The sequence below is a fragment of the Diadema setosum genome, chromosome 14 (assembly GCF_964275005.1).
Source record: "Diadema setosum chromosome 14, eeDiaSeto1, whole genome shotgun sequence".
Taxonomy (NCBI): Eukaryota; Metazoa; Echinodermata; class Echinoidea; order Diadematoida; family Diadematidae; genus Diadema; species Diadema setosum.
In genome coordinates this window covers 11,791,621-11,807,927 of record NC_092698.1, presented here as the reverse complement: position 1 = coordinate 11,807,927, position 16,307 = coordinate 11,791,621, and the positions used below count along the sequence as shown (strand labels likewise).

General features: G+C 37.1%; 1 protein-coding gene across 2 annotated transcripts in view; it reads right to left on the bottom strand.

Moving 5' to 3' along the window:
- Window positions 1–16,307, bottom strand: part of LOC140238356 (alpha-mannosidase 2x-like) — a 158,656-nt gene that overhangs the window by 8,314 nt on the left and 134,035 nt on the right. Inside the window, exons 18-21 of one of the 2 annotated variants that reach the window (XM_072318289.1) lie at window positions 15,817–15,953; window positions 13,915–14,056; window positions 7,655–7,839; window positions 76–263 (exon numbers count right to left, since the gene is read on the bottom strand). In XM_072318289.1, coding sequence (XP_072174390.1) covers window positions 76–263; window positions 7,655–7,839; window positions 13,915–14,056; window positions 15,817–15,953 — 652 coding nt within the window. The remainder of the gene's footprint in view (window positions 1–75; window positions 264–7,654; window positions 7,840–13,914; window positions 14,057–15,816; window positions 15,954–16,307) is intronic. The other variant, XM_072318290.1, reaches the window with a different exon arrangement.

The window sequence follows — 16,307 nt, the reverse complement described above, 5'->3', positions numbered from 1 at the left end:
TACCCGAAGTGTAAACACCAACAATAAGACAATAACAACTGATTATTTCAATTTTAAACTTGTTCTGTGACATACCTCAAGTTTACCAAGTGGATGTCACAGGGCAGGGATGAATCAATCAGGTTTTGGTCAGACAGTAACCGGCCAGGAGACTCCATCCCAACTTCTGGCACAGTGGCATGGAAGATAAAGATTGGGTGGTTGAGGCTGTCAGATAGGTGGTGGCTCTGGAGGGATGGGTAACTCATAGTGGTATGTGATTCCTATACATAAACGAGAGAAAGAGAAAAAAAAAAAGGGAGAGGGAGAAAGGGAGAGAGATATTCAGAAGAGGAGAGAGAAGACTTTAATATACCCACGAACATACATGGAAGAAATGCAAAAGTTCATGACTAGCTGAAAGGTTATCAAATGTGTAGGTTAACCACACTCTTAAACACACCTTTGTGCATGATTAACTACACATAGGATGACTCTGCTTCTCATGCAATCGCAATATCTGCCTAAAGGTCCTGTCACACCTTTCAGGGCAAGCCTTGTGTGCGACTTGCAAAGAACAATTTTTGCTACCAGGAGGTCCCAGCAGATGGCCCGCACATGATAGTACCTAGCATGTATCTCGCCTGTAGTTACCCACAGTTGTGCACGCAATGCTTATTTACCTGCAGCCAAGTTTAGGCCCTGTCACACCTTTCTGGGCAAGCTCAATGGGCGTGTTGCACATGGGGATATTCCAGCATGCAGGACAATTTTTGCACGTGGACAAGGACTTGGGCGAGTTTTGCATGCGTCTTACCTGCTGGACCTGTGCTACTTACGTTCTACTTACGTGCATTCTGTGTGACCTATGTGTCTGGCACATGGGTGGCAAGTGAGGGCGACAACCCGGTGAAGGAATCCCTCTGAAGGAATTTGATATGGCAGAAGTCCAACAGAATGTCATTATCTTTGTGGCAGCCGACTCTCAACTAACCAGCTTAAAAAGGCAGTAACTGACCCTCAGCATGCACGCAATTTGCTTGAATAGCTCATTCCACGCCCGCAGAACTGACCAGCTACATGGATATCGGCAGTTTCTACACCATTCCTTGCCAAGAAAACACTCGTATTATGCTCGTAGAATGCCTACAGATGACACGCACTTCCGGCGCATAGGCATATATGTAGATCCACAGGCAACTTATGCACTTCAAGCGGGTCAACTGCCTGTGACTTGCAGCAGCTATGGGCCTCCTAATGGTGTTCTGTGTGGACCTCTGCAGGCAATCCCTGCAATTCACCTGGAAAAAGTTTTGATCATGCTCAATACTTGGCTGGGAGTAAATCTGACTTGTGTGTGCACCTCTGGGCAAATACAGGCGAGATACATGCTAAGTACTGTCAGGTGCGGGCCAACTGCAGGGAGCTCTGGGTAAAAAAAAATTGTCCCCGCGAGGCTTCCCCAGACATGGTGTGACAAGGCCTTGAGCATGCTCAAAACTTGTTCCGAATGAGTCGCGGGGTTTGCCCACAGAGGTACACGCAGAACACCAGTACGTTGTAGGAGGCCCTTAGCGGCAGCACCTCACGGGCAACTCCCAAGCAGGTACTTTGTAGTCCCTGTATGTCGCTCGTAACTGAAAACGGATCAGTTTCGAAGCTTTCACGCAGGTCACACGGAATACACATAAGTAGAAGGTTAGTAGCACACGTTTAGCAGATAAGATGCAAGTACGGAACTCGCCAACATCCTTGTCCACCCGGAGGAAATTCTCCTGCGTGCTGGAAAATCCCTACTTGCAATAAGCCCACGTATCTTACCAGGAAAGATGTGACAGGGCCTTTAAAAACATGGCCTTTCATTCACATTTTGGATTAACCTTTTATAGCCCACTATTTTCATCCAGATCTTGTACCCTGACAAACTTTCTAGTCATGACTGTATATCATAGTTTCTATCTTTTTTTTTTCTTTTTTTAAAAACAAAAACTACACATTGTACATGGCAGCTCTTGAAACCTGCAAGTTGGTCACTTTAGCCGACAGGAGAAGACAGCTGAGTCTAGAATTTGCTTGTTGTTAGGTTAAAAACCCACTCGTATCTCACTGGCTCCCTGCTAAACACCAAGGGCATCAATACGCATTGCATTCAAATACAAGGTACCAGCAATATAAGTGTAAAACAAAATGGTTTCAGGACAGTGCAATACCATATTTCATTAATTGGTTTACAAACATTGCATTAAAAACAAACAGACAGACAAACAAACAAACAAAAATACATGGTGTCAAATAATGATAGTGGCAAAATCATGAGAAGCACAAAGTAAGCTTATTGAAAATGATCCCTTAAGAAATATCATGATGTAAATATGTGTAATCATTTATAATCATTTGTAATTGAGTTGAAACAAACATAGATACAAAATGCGATAAGATTCACAACTTGAAATCAATAAAAAAACAACAAAAAACGGATACATGTATGTGTAGATATGAAAGAAAAGGAGAAAAGAAGAAAACTCCATATTTAACTATTCATCAACTTGTAGCTTGATTGCATCAAAAAGATGTTGTTTATATAATCTTTTAAATTGTCTTACGGTCTTACTGATCCTGAAAAGTATATTCAAATTATTCCATAAAATAGTACCTTCATAAAATATTGATGACTGCGTACACGATGTGCGATTTAATGGGAGATGGATATTCTGAGTATTTCTGGTATCATAATCATGGAATACATCAGGAAGAAGACTATTATTAAGTTTATACATGAATATTGCAGACTCTAATGAAACCAAATCTCGAATGGGTAATATCTGTGTTTCTAAAAACAGAGGTAAACTGGGGAAAGCATAAGTTGAATTGGTTATTAAACGTATTCCCCGTTTTTGTAATTTATGTATGCGATCAATATTCTTATTAAAAGTGAAACCCCATACAATCTGCTGAATAATAAAAATTAGAAGTTTTTATGTATCTGTATAAGTGGCACTGTACGTTTTCAGGCTGTTTGTTCAGTCTATTTGTCTGTGTTGTTTGCTATATGGTATTATTTTGCAATAGCAAAATATATAAAATATTGTGGATTTGACTAAATGACTGGATATTTGGTACATATGAAATAATAGTGAGGATTTGGCTGATTTTATCAATTTTTGAGCCAGAATTTTTACGATTGTTATAGCATAGACGGCTAGATTTCGCTCCTTTTTTCAGTGTTGAATATTGTGTTGTTATGGTAGCCGCATTTTTTATAATGAAAAACAATGAGTGTGGATTGAGTTTTTTTGTTCTTGTACATTTCAACTTTTGATTTGAGATTTAGTTCTTCTGATGGATATAGGTTTTTGATAGGTAGACCAAAAAGATATATTTCATCTATGTTGAATGATGAGCTGTCATGATGATAGTTATGAAAATAGAAATATTGCTGACTGAGTATATTTATTCAGTTTTTTTTTATGCATTCTATTGAAATTTGGGATTTAAGATGTGATTAATGTGATGGTGTGTAAATTATAGTTTTGTAAAAATTAAAATCAATTTATTAGGGGGGTTCACACGTACACCAGTTAGCGGGATATTAATCTCGAGATTTGCATCACGACTGGTATCTCGAGTTTTTTGCACGTGTGGACAGAAAAAACCCGAAAATTAGCATGATAAGCATTGCGATGCTAATCCCAAGAAAACTTGCACTAATTCCTCAATTAGCGGGATAATTCGCCCCGCGCGGTACGTGTGAATGGTCGGGTTTAGAATCTCGAGTTTTTATATCCCATCATGCAATGCGCACATCACAACAGCGAGGCCTCTGCGAAGAGGTCCTTAACCTCTTTGGTGCACCACAACAACAGCGCGCGAACCACACCACTGACGCGCAAAAAACAATGGGCAAAGAGAAGCATGCGCGGGCAGTGATAGAGAAGGGCACTATGTGACCTAGTTTGCAGGCTTTGCTGTTATCTCGATCGGCAATTAGCAGGATAATTCTGTACGTGTGAATGGTTGCAAAAAACTCGAGATTCTGAGCGCGATTGCTATCCCGCTAATTTGGAGTGTGTGAACGGTTGCAAAAAATCTCGAGATATGGAGCGCGATCGTCATCCCGCTATTTTGCATGTGTGAACCTGGCTATTGACTGTTGAGAATGAGAAGGGCGTTAAGTTGTCTTGAACACTATGGGTTTAGTGGCAACTTAACACCCTTGTCATTCTCAACCTACGATATGTAGTTGAAATGGTAACATTATTTTTAATATGTTTCTGAAAAAGTAATCTCAGTACCGGTATGGATTGGGCGGGTACCCTCACTGATAAATTTTCATCATTAGTTGTAATAGTAATGATATTTTTTTTTTCAGTGTTGAGCAGTGTGTTGCCATGTTGACAGGATATTTTTTCCCTTTTTTTTCCCATTTTTTTAAAAGCAATTTTAGAATTGATTGGGCTGGTACCCTCATTGATTGCTCATTTCTTGTGATTTGCAACATGTGACCACAGTAATGTTTTTTAATATCATGTCTTTATATCATTGTTTGTACAGAGCACTGAAATAATCTGTTTTTATAATTATGATCATTGTAAAACATGTGAAATTCAGCCTTTCGCTGCCAGACATGATTTTTAATAAAACTCGTTCAATTCAATTCAACATGTATTATGTCAATGTCAAGTGAAATATAGAAATAGATGTGCTGGAACTGTCCATTGAGTGTCTAGTGTAAGACTGGTTAGTTATACATTTAACAAACTTATTTGTGTACATATTTTATCTCCGAGTACCATGACTTTGAAAATTCAACGTCAAAAGCCATTTGCTACCCTTTATAATCTAGACCCTCAGCACATCGGAAAAATGTTCGGTATCAAACATTTGATCTGCAAGATCGGTTTGTTTGTGGAATCCTCGACCGTTAACCAGTTACTGATTAACAAATTGCCCTACATCTACGTAAATAAGGACTGAATTGATCAGTGTTTTAGTACTAGCCATGATAAAAAAATCATGGGCGTACATATTCGAGCAGGATTTGAACATATGACCACATGATCTCCATACAGGTGTCATCTCCACTAGACTACCGAGCTTCCATCCGACAGCAAGTGTTGATTCTAATCCTTATAGCATGCAGCAGGTACTGCGTAATTATTCAAATTCATGAAACTCTTCATTCGAGATGTTTTCATTGCAACTGAGTGACAAATTGCCCTACATTGACGTAAATAAGGACTGAATTGATCAGTGTGTTAGTAGTAGCCATGATAAAAAATCATGGGCGTACAAGTCACGTACATAATGTTAACCAGTTATCTAGATATAAGAATATTTAGATGACCTTTTTTGCACAGATATGCAGCAATTGTTTGGACTACCAGGGTATACACATGAAATGCAAGGGCTGGATGTGTGCCTTTCTTAGACCCCGTTTACAGTGCGGGGTTGGGCCGAGCCCAGCCTCAATTGCGGGGCCGAGCCCTGCAATTTTGTCCGTTTACACTGCCGGGCTCGGCCGCACTTTTAATTCAAACCTTTCAATATTTTGTCGTAGTTGCACTCTGCTTGTAAACAAACGCAATTTGGTATAGTCTGGTTTTCAGACCCTTTGCCAACTGGATATCCATGGCGACGAAGTCGCCGTTTGGGCAAAGGCCTTTGCAGAAGGAAAAATCCTTTGCAGGACAAAACCACCTTAAACTATACTAGTTTTCGACGTTGAGGGGGTTAATATCCTGAATAGCGAAATAGTACGGATAGAGGGTCTGGAAGACAGACTAAAATTGGCTGCGCATTTGGCCCAGTTTGCATTTACACTGAGAAAAGGCCGGGCTCGGCCGCGGCTCGCGAGACCACCTCCAGAGCGTGGCCAAATGCACAGCCAATTTTGGTCCCGCATTTGGCCTTTTGCGCATTTACACTGAAATGAAGGCGGGCTCGGCCACGGCCGAGCCGCGGCCCAGCCCCGCACTGTAAACGGGGTCTTACTTTCAGATCATACTATTAAGACGACATCATAACAGTGGCCCAGGTACGGTCCCTAATAAAAATCCAAACTGGCCTGGCATGCTCATACAATCATATTTTAGTCTTAGGGGTCAAATCAAATTAGTATCAATAAATTTGTGTTTACCGTTGTTATAGATTTGGACTACATTTGAAAGCAAACATATACAAATTAGCGTGTGGACACACCTGCCTATACACCTGAAGGTAAAATGCAAAGTATTGGTCATCATAAACAAAAACAATTCTTGACATTTAGGCCGAGGTAAATGATTTCTCAATGAATGTGGAATGTCGAGTTACGAGCATCTTTTAAAATAGGGAGTTTGATGTTTAATTTTAGTGATAACTTACAGCCGAAACGTCCCTGATGGAAAAGCAAATGTCTCTGATATAAACAAGTAATTATGTAAAGTAGGTGAAATTGCAAGTTTTTCATGTAATTTTGTTGTCTGTCATTCAAAAGTCTTGTAAGATCTGAATAACATATCAAGAACAGGCTTGTTGTTGATTTTTGGTGCAGAAATCGAAATTCCTCTTACAATTTAGAGATTTGTAGTTACAATCAGTTATTATGAAAGAAAAATAATTCAAGTTGAAATTACCATTCTGAATTGTTGACAAAAGATTAACATGTGTTTAATAAAGGAATAATGCTGTTTGCTTACAAAACTATGGCTCAAAGGACATCATTAATTGTATTGCCTATGTCTGAGGAACGTCTATGAGTGAAACCAGAACGTCTCTGATCAAAACATGGCTTACTTCCAGCGTCTGTATAGGGCTTTTATGGTGATTTGATCAAACGAAATACACTAAATTATTAGTATCTACTGAGCATTAACATTTAAACAAATGAGACCCCTGCTATGTGTTCTGTTCAAATGAGATGAAAGTGAAGGTAAGAATATAAAAATATCTGCTTAAATGACAAAAACTCCACTTTTTCTTTAACTTCCATGTGTATTAGCTTTTGTAAACTTCACAGGAGGTAAACAACATTTTAGGAACAAATTAACACAGTCTTCGAAAGTATGAACAAGATTAAATTATCTTCATTTGAATGTTTTTTCACTCTTCAATTTAATTTTCACTAAAGCAATGTTTATTCTAATCAGAGACGTTCGCCGATATGTCACAGTTCTATTTAACCTTGAATAAAAACAACACCCTTGGAGATATCCCAGTATAATCGGGTTTGCAAGAAAGCTGACATCAATGACATTTCACTGAGATATATTTATATCAGCGAGTCATATGTTTTAATTTTGACCCCTGATTTGCCCAATTGTACATCGTTCAACCTTTTCACCAATATACATTCAATACAATCAAAAATCAAATATATAATGCTTGTAGAACAATTTCAAAGACATGTAAATACTACAACACTTCTAAATGAACAAAAATTAATTGGGAAAAACTATGAACAATGGCATCAATTGCACAAATTAAACAACTGATAAAACTGTGCAGGTATTAGTCATTGAGTAAAAGAAAATTTTTTTTTTTTTCGATATCAAAACACACCTATCATATAAGCTCCTTTTGAACAAACCTAAGTTGGATATGAAGGGGGCGCAGGAGGCAGTATATCATTTTTGTTTTAACTATGTGCTTTGTACAGATGTTCCATCATCTAAGGACTGCAAAAAATATCCCTCACCTTATTGCTCCCAAGCATTCCCCACAGAGAGAATGGTATGTTCCTAACCTGAGTTTCATCTCCAGTTCTCCTCTCCACTTGAAGAAGGAAAAGGTCAGGGGTCACTTTATTGTCTGTGACCCCTTGCTGCAAGCCACGAGAGTCATCCTGCATCAACCGCCTGTCCAAGACCACTTCTAACCAACCTGCACACAGTGATGTATACATGGGTATCAAATATAGATGAACAAATACATCCAAGCAAGTAATCCAGACAAATTGAAATGGATAAGCAGATGGAACGATACGATAAAAAGATATGAGATGTGCAATAGAAATTTCTTTCCATTGCAATCCAAAGTAGTTCTAGTCTTCATCCTCACTTTGTGTGCAGCAAGGCACTGAACTCCCATTATGTGGTAATGAAGTCTTTGAGACAGGCAGTTTTCTTCTGCTTGTATATCAAAATTTTATTGTAAATGGACAAGCACAGTATATAAGAAGGCAAGTGACAAAATGTGTCACGCCCATTTGCGTAGAAGAAATTAATGTTTTTCTAAATCCCACAAGTTCATTGACCCCTCCTCTGACCTCGTGGTGACCTTTACTTCCCCAAAGGACATCTACAATCCAAGTTTGGTCACAAACGGACATAGGGATCAAAAGTTATGAGCCACAATCGAAACACTCTCCCCAAGGGACATCTACCATCCAAGTTTGGTCACAAAGACATAGGGATCAAAAGTTATGAGCCATAATTGAAACACGCTGTAAAAACTTAACATTGGGCCTCAAAAGTTCGTTGACACCTGTCTGTGACCTTTGACCTTGAGGTGACCTTCATATTTGGTAAATTGTTTAACTTTGTATAATCACTCTTCCCTCCAAGTTTAATTGAAATTAAAAGTCCTCAGTAGAGTTATTCAAGTTTTTGTAGCATTACGGATGGACGACGGACAGACGCTGCAGGCGATCCTTAGTCTCCCCGCACCTCCAGTGGGCTCGATAATAATAACCATACATTAATGTATGTTGTTTTAATATTGAATACTCATACACTGTAAAGCAATGTTCAATGTGATACATCTCATGAATTTTGTATAAGTCTTACATTGAAGAGAGAGCATAAAGTTGCTTGTACCATGGACTTACTACACATGGACTTTCATCGCTCGTAAATTAATTCATGCACCTGTTTCTGTCAAAAGTGGCACAAAAACATTTTAAACACACTTTACTGATTTGATCTTATCATCACCGCCGTCAACCAGCCTGGATAAAAACATGACCATGCTTTAAGAAATCTAGAAACTACATGCGCAGAAGATAGTAATTCTCTAAAATCAAGAAAAATGCATGTGCAGTTGTAGTGTACATTGGGAAATTATTGCTCAAGTAATTTCATTTGCGAAATGCGCATACTTTAAAAGAGAAAGCTATCATTTTGGCAGGTTGGTTGTGATTTGTAATCTAATTTTCCCCATTTTTTGCACATTGTTCCAGATTAGACATGGACAGTAACTGTAGATGACATGCATGTCCTATCATTAAGCAATGTTACATGCTTGTCCACAAGTGTCTACTTCAGTTATTTTCAATTTCGTGACAGGAAAACTGTCATGTTTCGGGTTTGCTGTTCCCTTTCATTGGTATTTATACAAAGGCAGTTGAGTCTGAAAAGGCACCTCAGCAAAATAAGACTGCAATGAGGGAAGCGGTTCTTTTGTCAGTGCGATGCACGATTGCACAATCGTCATTGTCCAAACATCTGAATGTACTCATTACGATGTACATAATCAGGTGGCGGTGGTGATGATGGGATCAAAGAAAGACCTTCGTTTCTAGTCCATGTGTAATAGGTCCATGCTTGTACTTTCATGCGTACTTTGAATCAAAAGTGCATTATTCCAAAAGTTTTTTATTCCTAATGCTCATTTTTCTGAAGATTCATTATTCCCAGGATTCGGTAATCCAAAGGTTTGCTAATCCAAAAATGAACTAGAAATGTCGCTATGGTGACTGGTATGCCTCTGCCATAATGCATGGTTCTCCTAATAGTACAATGCCTTGGCAATGTGTGATGATAGTTTCACATAACTGGCAAAATATTAAAATGACAGGCTTGTCACAATTGTGTTGAATGTTTACTTTCCTTAAAGGAGGTATAATTGGATGAATGGCTATATGTGACCCTGCACCACAAAACCAAAAAAAAAGTCGCCAGACATGGATTTTTAGATAAGGGCATATTCTGATAGAGCAGACTCTAAGCTTTAAAATGATGTATAACTCAATTCAAGTGGATTCTCCTAACCTATATAAATTTTGGAAAGAAAGTCCACACTCTGGAAAAGTTTGAACTGAGAGAAGAGGCTCTGTAGTACAGGGTCTATTCAAGCGCTTAATCTCTGTACTAAGCCGTGCTACCTGTGCCACGAATGGGACAAAACATGAAGTAAACCACTGCAGCAACAACAGTGACGGATTATCAGATTAAGCTGAAATTGAGCATGCTCTATTAACACATTCTGTCCATGATGAATGTCAACTTTCAAAGTAGCATCATCTTTTCAAAAGTTATTAGAATTGAAAGTGAAGAGTGTGCAAAGGATTTTCATGAAATGAAAATTGACCTCTAAGATAGGCCTGATTACACTACTCTACCAAAAAAGGGTTGTAGAAAAACTGCTGGAAACCCACTTTCCCATTCAATTTATGATCCCAATCTCAAGAATAATATAGAAGAATGGATCTGTCAGAAAATATTGAAAACTAAAAATTGACTTGGTTGATCCGTTTCACCTTTCTTGAGTCCTCACGTAAAATCAAGGGGTGCGACTTTTTGTTTGTTTTGTGATGCACGGGCATATTTGCAGGTATTTGGGGATTTGAGGATTTTTACTTGACTTTTGACCCTTTGATGAGTATGCATTGAGTCACTTTCGAGATATGGAGCAAGAAGTAAAATCTAGCACTTTCACTGACCTATTGACCTTTGACCTTTTGGCAAGAAACTTCCAAGAGAATCTCTTTTGGGTAAGACATGTATATACTCTTTTTCAAGAAAAATCCTGTAGGCATTCCATAAATAAAAGAGAAATAGTGACATTTTAAGGAGTTGACCTTGACCTTGACCTTTGACCCATGCCCCAAATTCCCTACATAATCACTGCCAGACAGTACATGCAAATGTACCAAGTTCCATGAAGATACTTTGAACCATTTGCGTGACATAAAGAAAAAAGTGAAATTTTAATTTTTTCACTTGACCTTTGACCTCATGACCCAAAACTCTCTCTGAAGAATCCTCATTTAGCAGTTCACATATACACTAAGTTTCAAGAAAATACCTTCAGGCATTGCATAGATATGGGGGAAATAGTGAAATTTTGAATATTTGACCTTGACCTTGAGTATGTGCTCCACTCATACATATATAAGCCAAGTTTCATTAGGATACCTCAAACAGGTTTTTAGTTACGCTGTCCACAAAAATTGATTACAGATGGACGGAAGAACGGACGGACAGTCCGAAAACGTAATGCCTCAGGCGACACTTCGTGGTGGAGGCATAAAAATGATTCATTATTCTGAAGGTTTGATCTTCCTCAAGTTCTTTATTTCGAAAGTCCATAATTTTGAAAGCGGAATAAGGTTATTATTTTGAAAGTTCATTAATTGGAAAATAAAATAGGTCAGATATTCTGGAAGTTCCCTAATCCAAAAATATATGATGTGTAATTCTGAAGGTGTTTTAGTATACTAGTACTTGCCATGCTTTTTACGGAACTCAACAAAATGTCTTTCATATCTTAATAGATCAATGAAACTTTTTAATATCAAACCTTATTTTACTTTTGCAGTGATGAACCTTAGGAATAATGAACCTTCATCACAAACCTTCAGAGCTATGTCACAAATGTTTGCAATAATGAACTTTACTCATTTACAAATTAATGAATATATTCGTATATATATATATACATAATTTTTGTATTTCATAATAACAAACGTTATTTTACTTAGGATTAAAATATGAAAATGCAAGTTCTCCTTGGAAACAGTGTGTGACACAGCCGGGAGTGAATGCAAAGCCACTTCTATTTAGATACACTGGAATGTGAAGCAGTATCCATGCAGAGATGCTTTGTAAATGCTTGTGCTGCAATGTAATTTCATATCAAAGCGATCTGAATATTGTTATACTGTAAAACACACTATTTTTTTTAATTTATTTTTTTAATTTCGCAAATCTTGGCTCTCGCGAAATTTGCAAAATTAAAATGCATACAAACATTCCTCATTTTACAGAACACTTGTACATTTTTTTTGTTTTTCACTGTCAATGGTGGTTAGGAATGACTTTGTTGCAATGAAAATTTCACCACAATCATGTTCATGGGGAGCAGATTTTTTGCCATAAACTTATAATGATAACTTAGGAATCTTAATTTTTACTTCATTTAAACCAAATTTCATGAGATCCATGTTTATTGCAACAGGTGTGCATGGTATCTACAATTGTGTGTACAGTGCACTCCTGGTACAACGAACATGGTTATAACGAAATTTCGTTATAACGAAATAAAACTTCTGGTCCCAAAATTATTGCCATTAAAGTCTATGGAAAAAAAATTCTGAAGGTTCTTATTACAAAAACACACAGATTCTGATACACCTAAATGTCCGTTAGTTCGGAAATGAAATATGGTTTGCTATAACGAACATTTTGGCGTTATTCCAAAGGTTTGTTAAACCGAAAATGATATGAATTCCAAATGTTCGTTAATCAGAATGTTAAGAAAATAGTTTCGTTAATCCAAAAGTGTAAAAGATGACTCCACTAACAAAACTTAGGAATTGCAAACCTTATAATCATCTTTAAAATGTAACCGAACCTTTGAAATAACTAACCTTTCTCAGTTTTATGATTAACAAACCTTCTTCGGAATAACAAATCTTATTTCATTTTATGATTAACAAACCTTCTTCGGAATAACAAATCTTATTTCATTTTATGATCAACGAACCTTCGGAAAACGAACAATATATTAATATCTAAATTATGAACTTTCGGAATAATGAATCTTCGGAAGACCAAAGCTTCAAATGAACAAACCTTTGGAATCCCGGGAATGGCGAAACTTTGCAATAACGAACCTTCGGAGTAACGAACTTTTGTAAGAAATGAACATTTTGGCACAGCGAATTGTAACTGAATCCTTAACCGTCATTTTCTATACATGTGTGACAATACAAACAACTTCAAAGTTTATATTTATGTTCTCTTTTAAATGAAATATTCAATGAAATCAAAAAGGTAACATCCCATTTCACATAGATTTCTTGTGTATGATGAGTATTCAACAAACAGTATATGAAGTATTTATATGCGTGGTTTCCCTTTTTCGTTATATATTGTATTTGTTCGGTTATAATGAAATTTCATTATAACGAAAGAAAACTGCCGGTCCCGAGCATTTCGTTATAATGGAAGTGCACTGTATATATATATATATACATATATATATATATATATATATGTCCGATGAAAACTAGCAATAAGAAAGTTGAAAAGGAAAGGAAAAATATGGCAATGTATTATGTGGCATTCAGAAAAATTTTGAGCAAAGACAATATGTGTTACACACGCAACATTTGGGTGGAAATTTCTTTGTTTGTTTTCTTTTTTTTTAAGTCTCAAAGTCGGGTGTGCCTTATAGATGAGTGCCCCATGCAAGTATACACAGAACTTACGGTACACGGCAGATAGAAATGCATGTTTCTATAAAAAAATTCACACAACTCAAAACATAGATATGGAAATACCTACTTTAAAATATTGAAATACCTACTTAAAGGTATCATTTACCATTTGCAGATGAAAAAAAAAAACCCCACCAGATGTACTGCTTCAAAATAGTTCTAAAAAGTGAGTTTGGGGGTAGGAACCAATGTAAAAATTTTTATTAGTATAACCAATGTTAAGAATTGTTAAATATACAAAATGTGAACAATAGTTATAATAACAATGTTTCTAGAATAATTCTTCTACAGTTATGGTTTAGTGAGAAAAACAGTTATATCTCCTTATATTTTAGGGTTCATAGCAAAATTTTGTATGGTAGGACATATGCATCAAATGCGGTAACTCACACTTTTTTTAAATCACTGCTCCCAATGGTAAACAATACCTTTATAAAGTAGAATCAATGCCAGTTATATGACCTCCAAGCGCTGCCCTTTCATCAGATGTCATTAATGTAGTTTCAGTGGCTCACCTTCTTTTAAACTGCCAACTCCCACAGCTTGTGATGTGTGCAGTGTTAGTCTTGTTGTACTGTCTTCAATGTATGCCATGCTGGGCATGGGATAAAAGTTTCCCTGCAGTGGCAATTTATCTAAAGTTTTCCTCTTCTGCATCTGTTTTAACAAATGAAACAAGAATCACACAAACCTGATTATTTTTTCCCTCATGTATGATTTAAAAGAATAACAGACTAAGTTACATTTAGGATAGAAGTAAAGTGAAATTAAAAAAGTGATAGTAAATTCTATAGACATTAGTTGAAATACAATGTATAATTTTAATCAAACAGGATGAAATGCTCAACACAAGAATATCATATGCTTGCTTGTCTTGACACTGATAGACATTTGATTCTGCTTGTACGTGTACACTGTATACCATCACCTTTAAAATATGACATAGATCAAAATTCATGCTCAATAAAGTGCATGGACTTAGGCCTATATCTTGCATAAAAAATAATGAAACCATGAAATGTTAATTCCAGTGGAGTTTAAAGTTAGTCTGAAAAGGAGAAAAGTTTTCCTAGCACAATAATTTGATGAAAAGTAAGTTATGACATTTTAAAGTTTTGCTAATTTTTCAGCAAATAATTCTTGATCAGTCAATATAAATATGCAAACAGTGCAGTGATGATGTTATCCCATTAAACTTGCCATATGGCTTGCATGTACAATTTTGAAATTTCCAGTTTTTAATCCAAACACAATTATGCTCCAGTCTCATATCCTGATATATCTAGTTTTTAATCCAAACACAATTATGCTCCAGTCTCATATCCTGATATATCTAAATGATTATTATTCTGAAGTTATTCAACCAGGAATAACATCATGTTTCACATTTCAATTATGATTATCTGTAGGGATATATCTCATATACGAGAGGAATATCTCACCTTTAGCTTATCTCTTAACTCCTGCTGTATCCTCCCCATGCAGCCGCCCTTTGCCCGAAAATGACAGGAAACATAGGTGGGAGACAACTAAAATTGACCCCAGTATAAATAAGGACTACAAGCGAGACTAATGTGCCCCCTAACCTCAGCCCCATCAACGCCCAACACTTCCTCCCATAACCGGAAACAGCAAAAAAGGTGAACCAACCTCCAAAAAAAAAAAAAAAAAAAAAGGGGGGGGGGGGGGAGGAGGGAGGAAAGCTCAAAAGGTGAGATATTCCTCTTGTAAGATATATCCCTACGGATAATCATAATATACCACTCGGAATAGCTCACCTTTTGCTTATCTCGTATGAAGGAGTTTTGGTTTGACCAATAGGCTGCTTTTTGGATCTCCTGTAAGCCTGACTCTATGGCCAGAAGCAATGGCAACCAGGAACACCATCTTCAACTCCTTCGCTCAATGCACTGTAAGGCTTCTCTGTGCAACAGCACAGAGAGGAGACAGGGGAGCTCCGAACCAAATTCAGCAGGGAACTTTTGGTCCCCAAAAAAGCACTTTCTGACTTTGGACAAGTCCCCAAAATCTAACAAAGATGCGGGGACAAATTATAAATAAGAAAGGCAAAGAGACCTCTCACCCCAGGATCAAGAAGAAAGGTCCAAATTCACAAGAATTTTGGAGCGTTCAAGAAGAGCACAGGGCGACTATGGCGCTATGGAGGAAAGAGGGAGTGTTGGGGGTTGACGGGGCTGAGGTTAGGAGTATGCTAGTCTCACTCGCAGTCCATTTTTATTTTGGGGTCGATTTTAGTTTTCTCCCACCTATGTTTCCTTTCATTTTCGGGCAATGGGCGGCTGCATCTGGAGGATACAGCACGAATTAAGAGTTAAGCCAAAGGTGAGATATTCCTAGTAGTATATAAGCAAACACATCAAATTCTATCGCTATGAAGAATCCACCAGCCTTCTCACCTGGAAACCATTTAGGTCTGTGTAAAATGCTCGATCCTTATTTTGAATAGTTGTTCTTATTCTCATGACAAGCTCTCTATTCTGGAAATTCCTGATGTCAAAGATGTTTCTGATTGATAGTGCTGTACCATCAATACCTGGTAAGAAAGCAAAACAAAACAGACTAGAAATGTTGCTATGACAACTGGTATGTCTTTGCCATAATGCATGGTTTTCCTAGTAGGTCTATAGTACAATGTCTTGACAATGTGTGATGAAAATTTCACGTATTTGGCAAAATATTAAAATGGCATGTTTGTCACAAATGTGTTGAATGTTCACTTTCCTGGAACTATATTTAATTGGATCAACGGGTATAAAGAGTGCAGGTATTTGAATGGGGATTTGAGGATTTTTACCTGACTTATGACCCTTTCATAAATTAATCCATTGAGTAATTTTCAAGGTACGGACAAAAGTGTTATTTCAGTATTAAATGATAAAATTTTAGC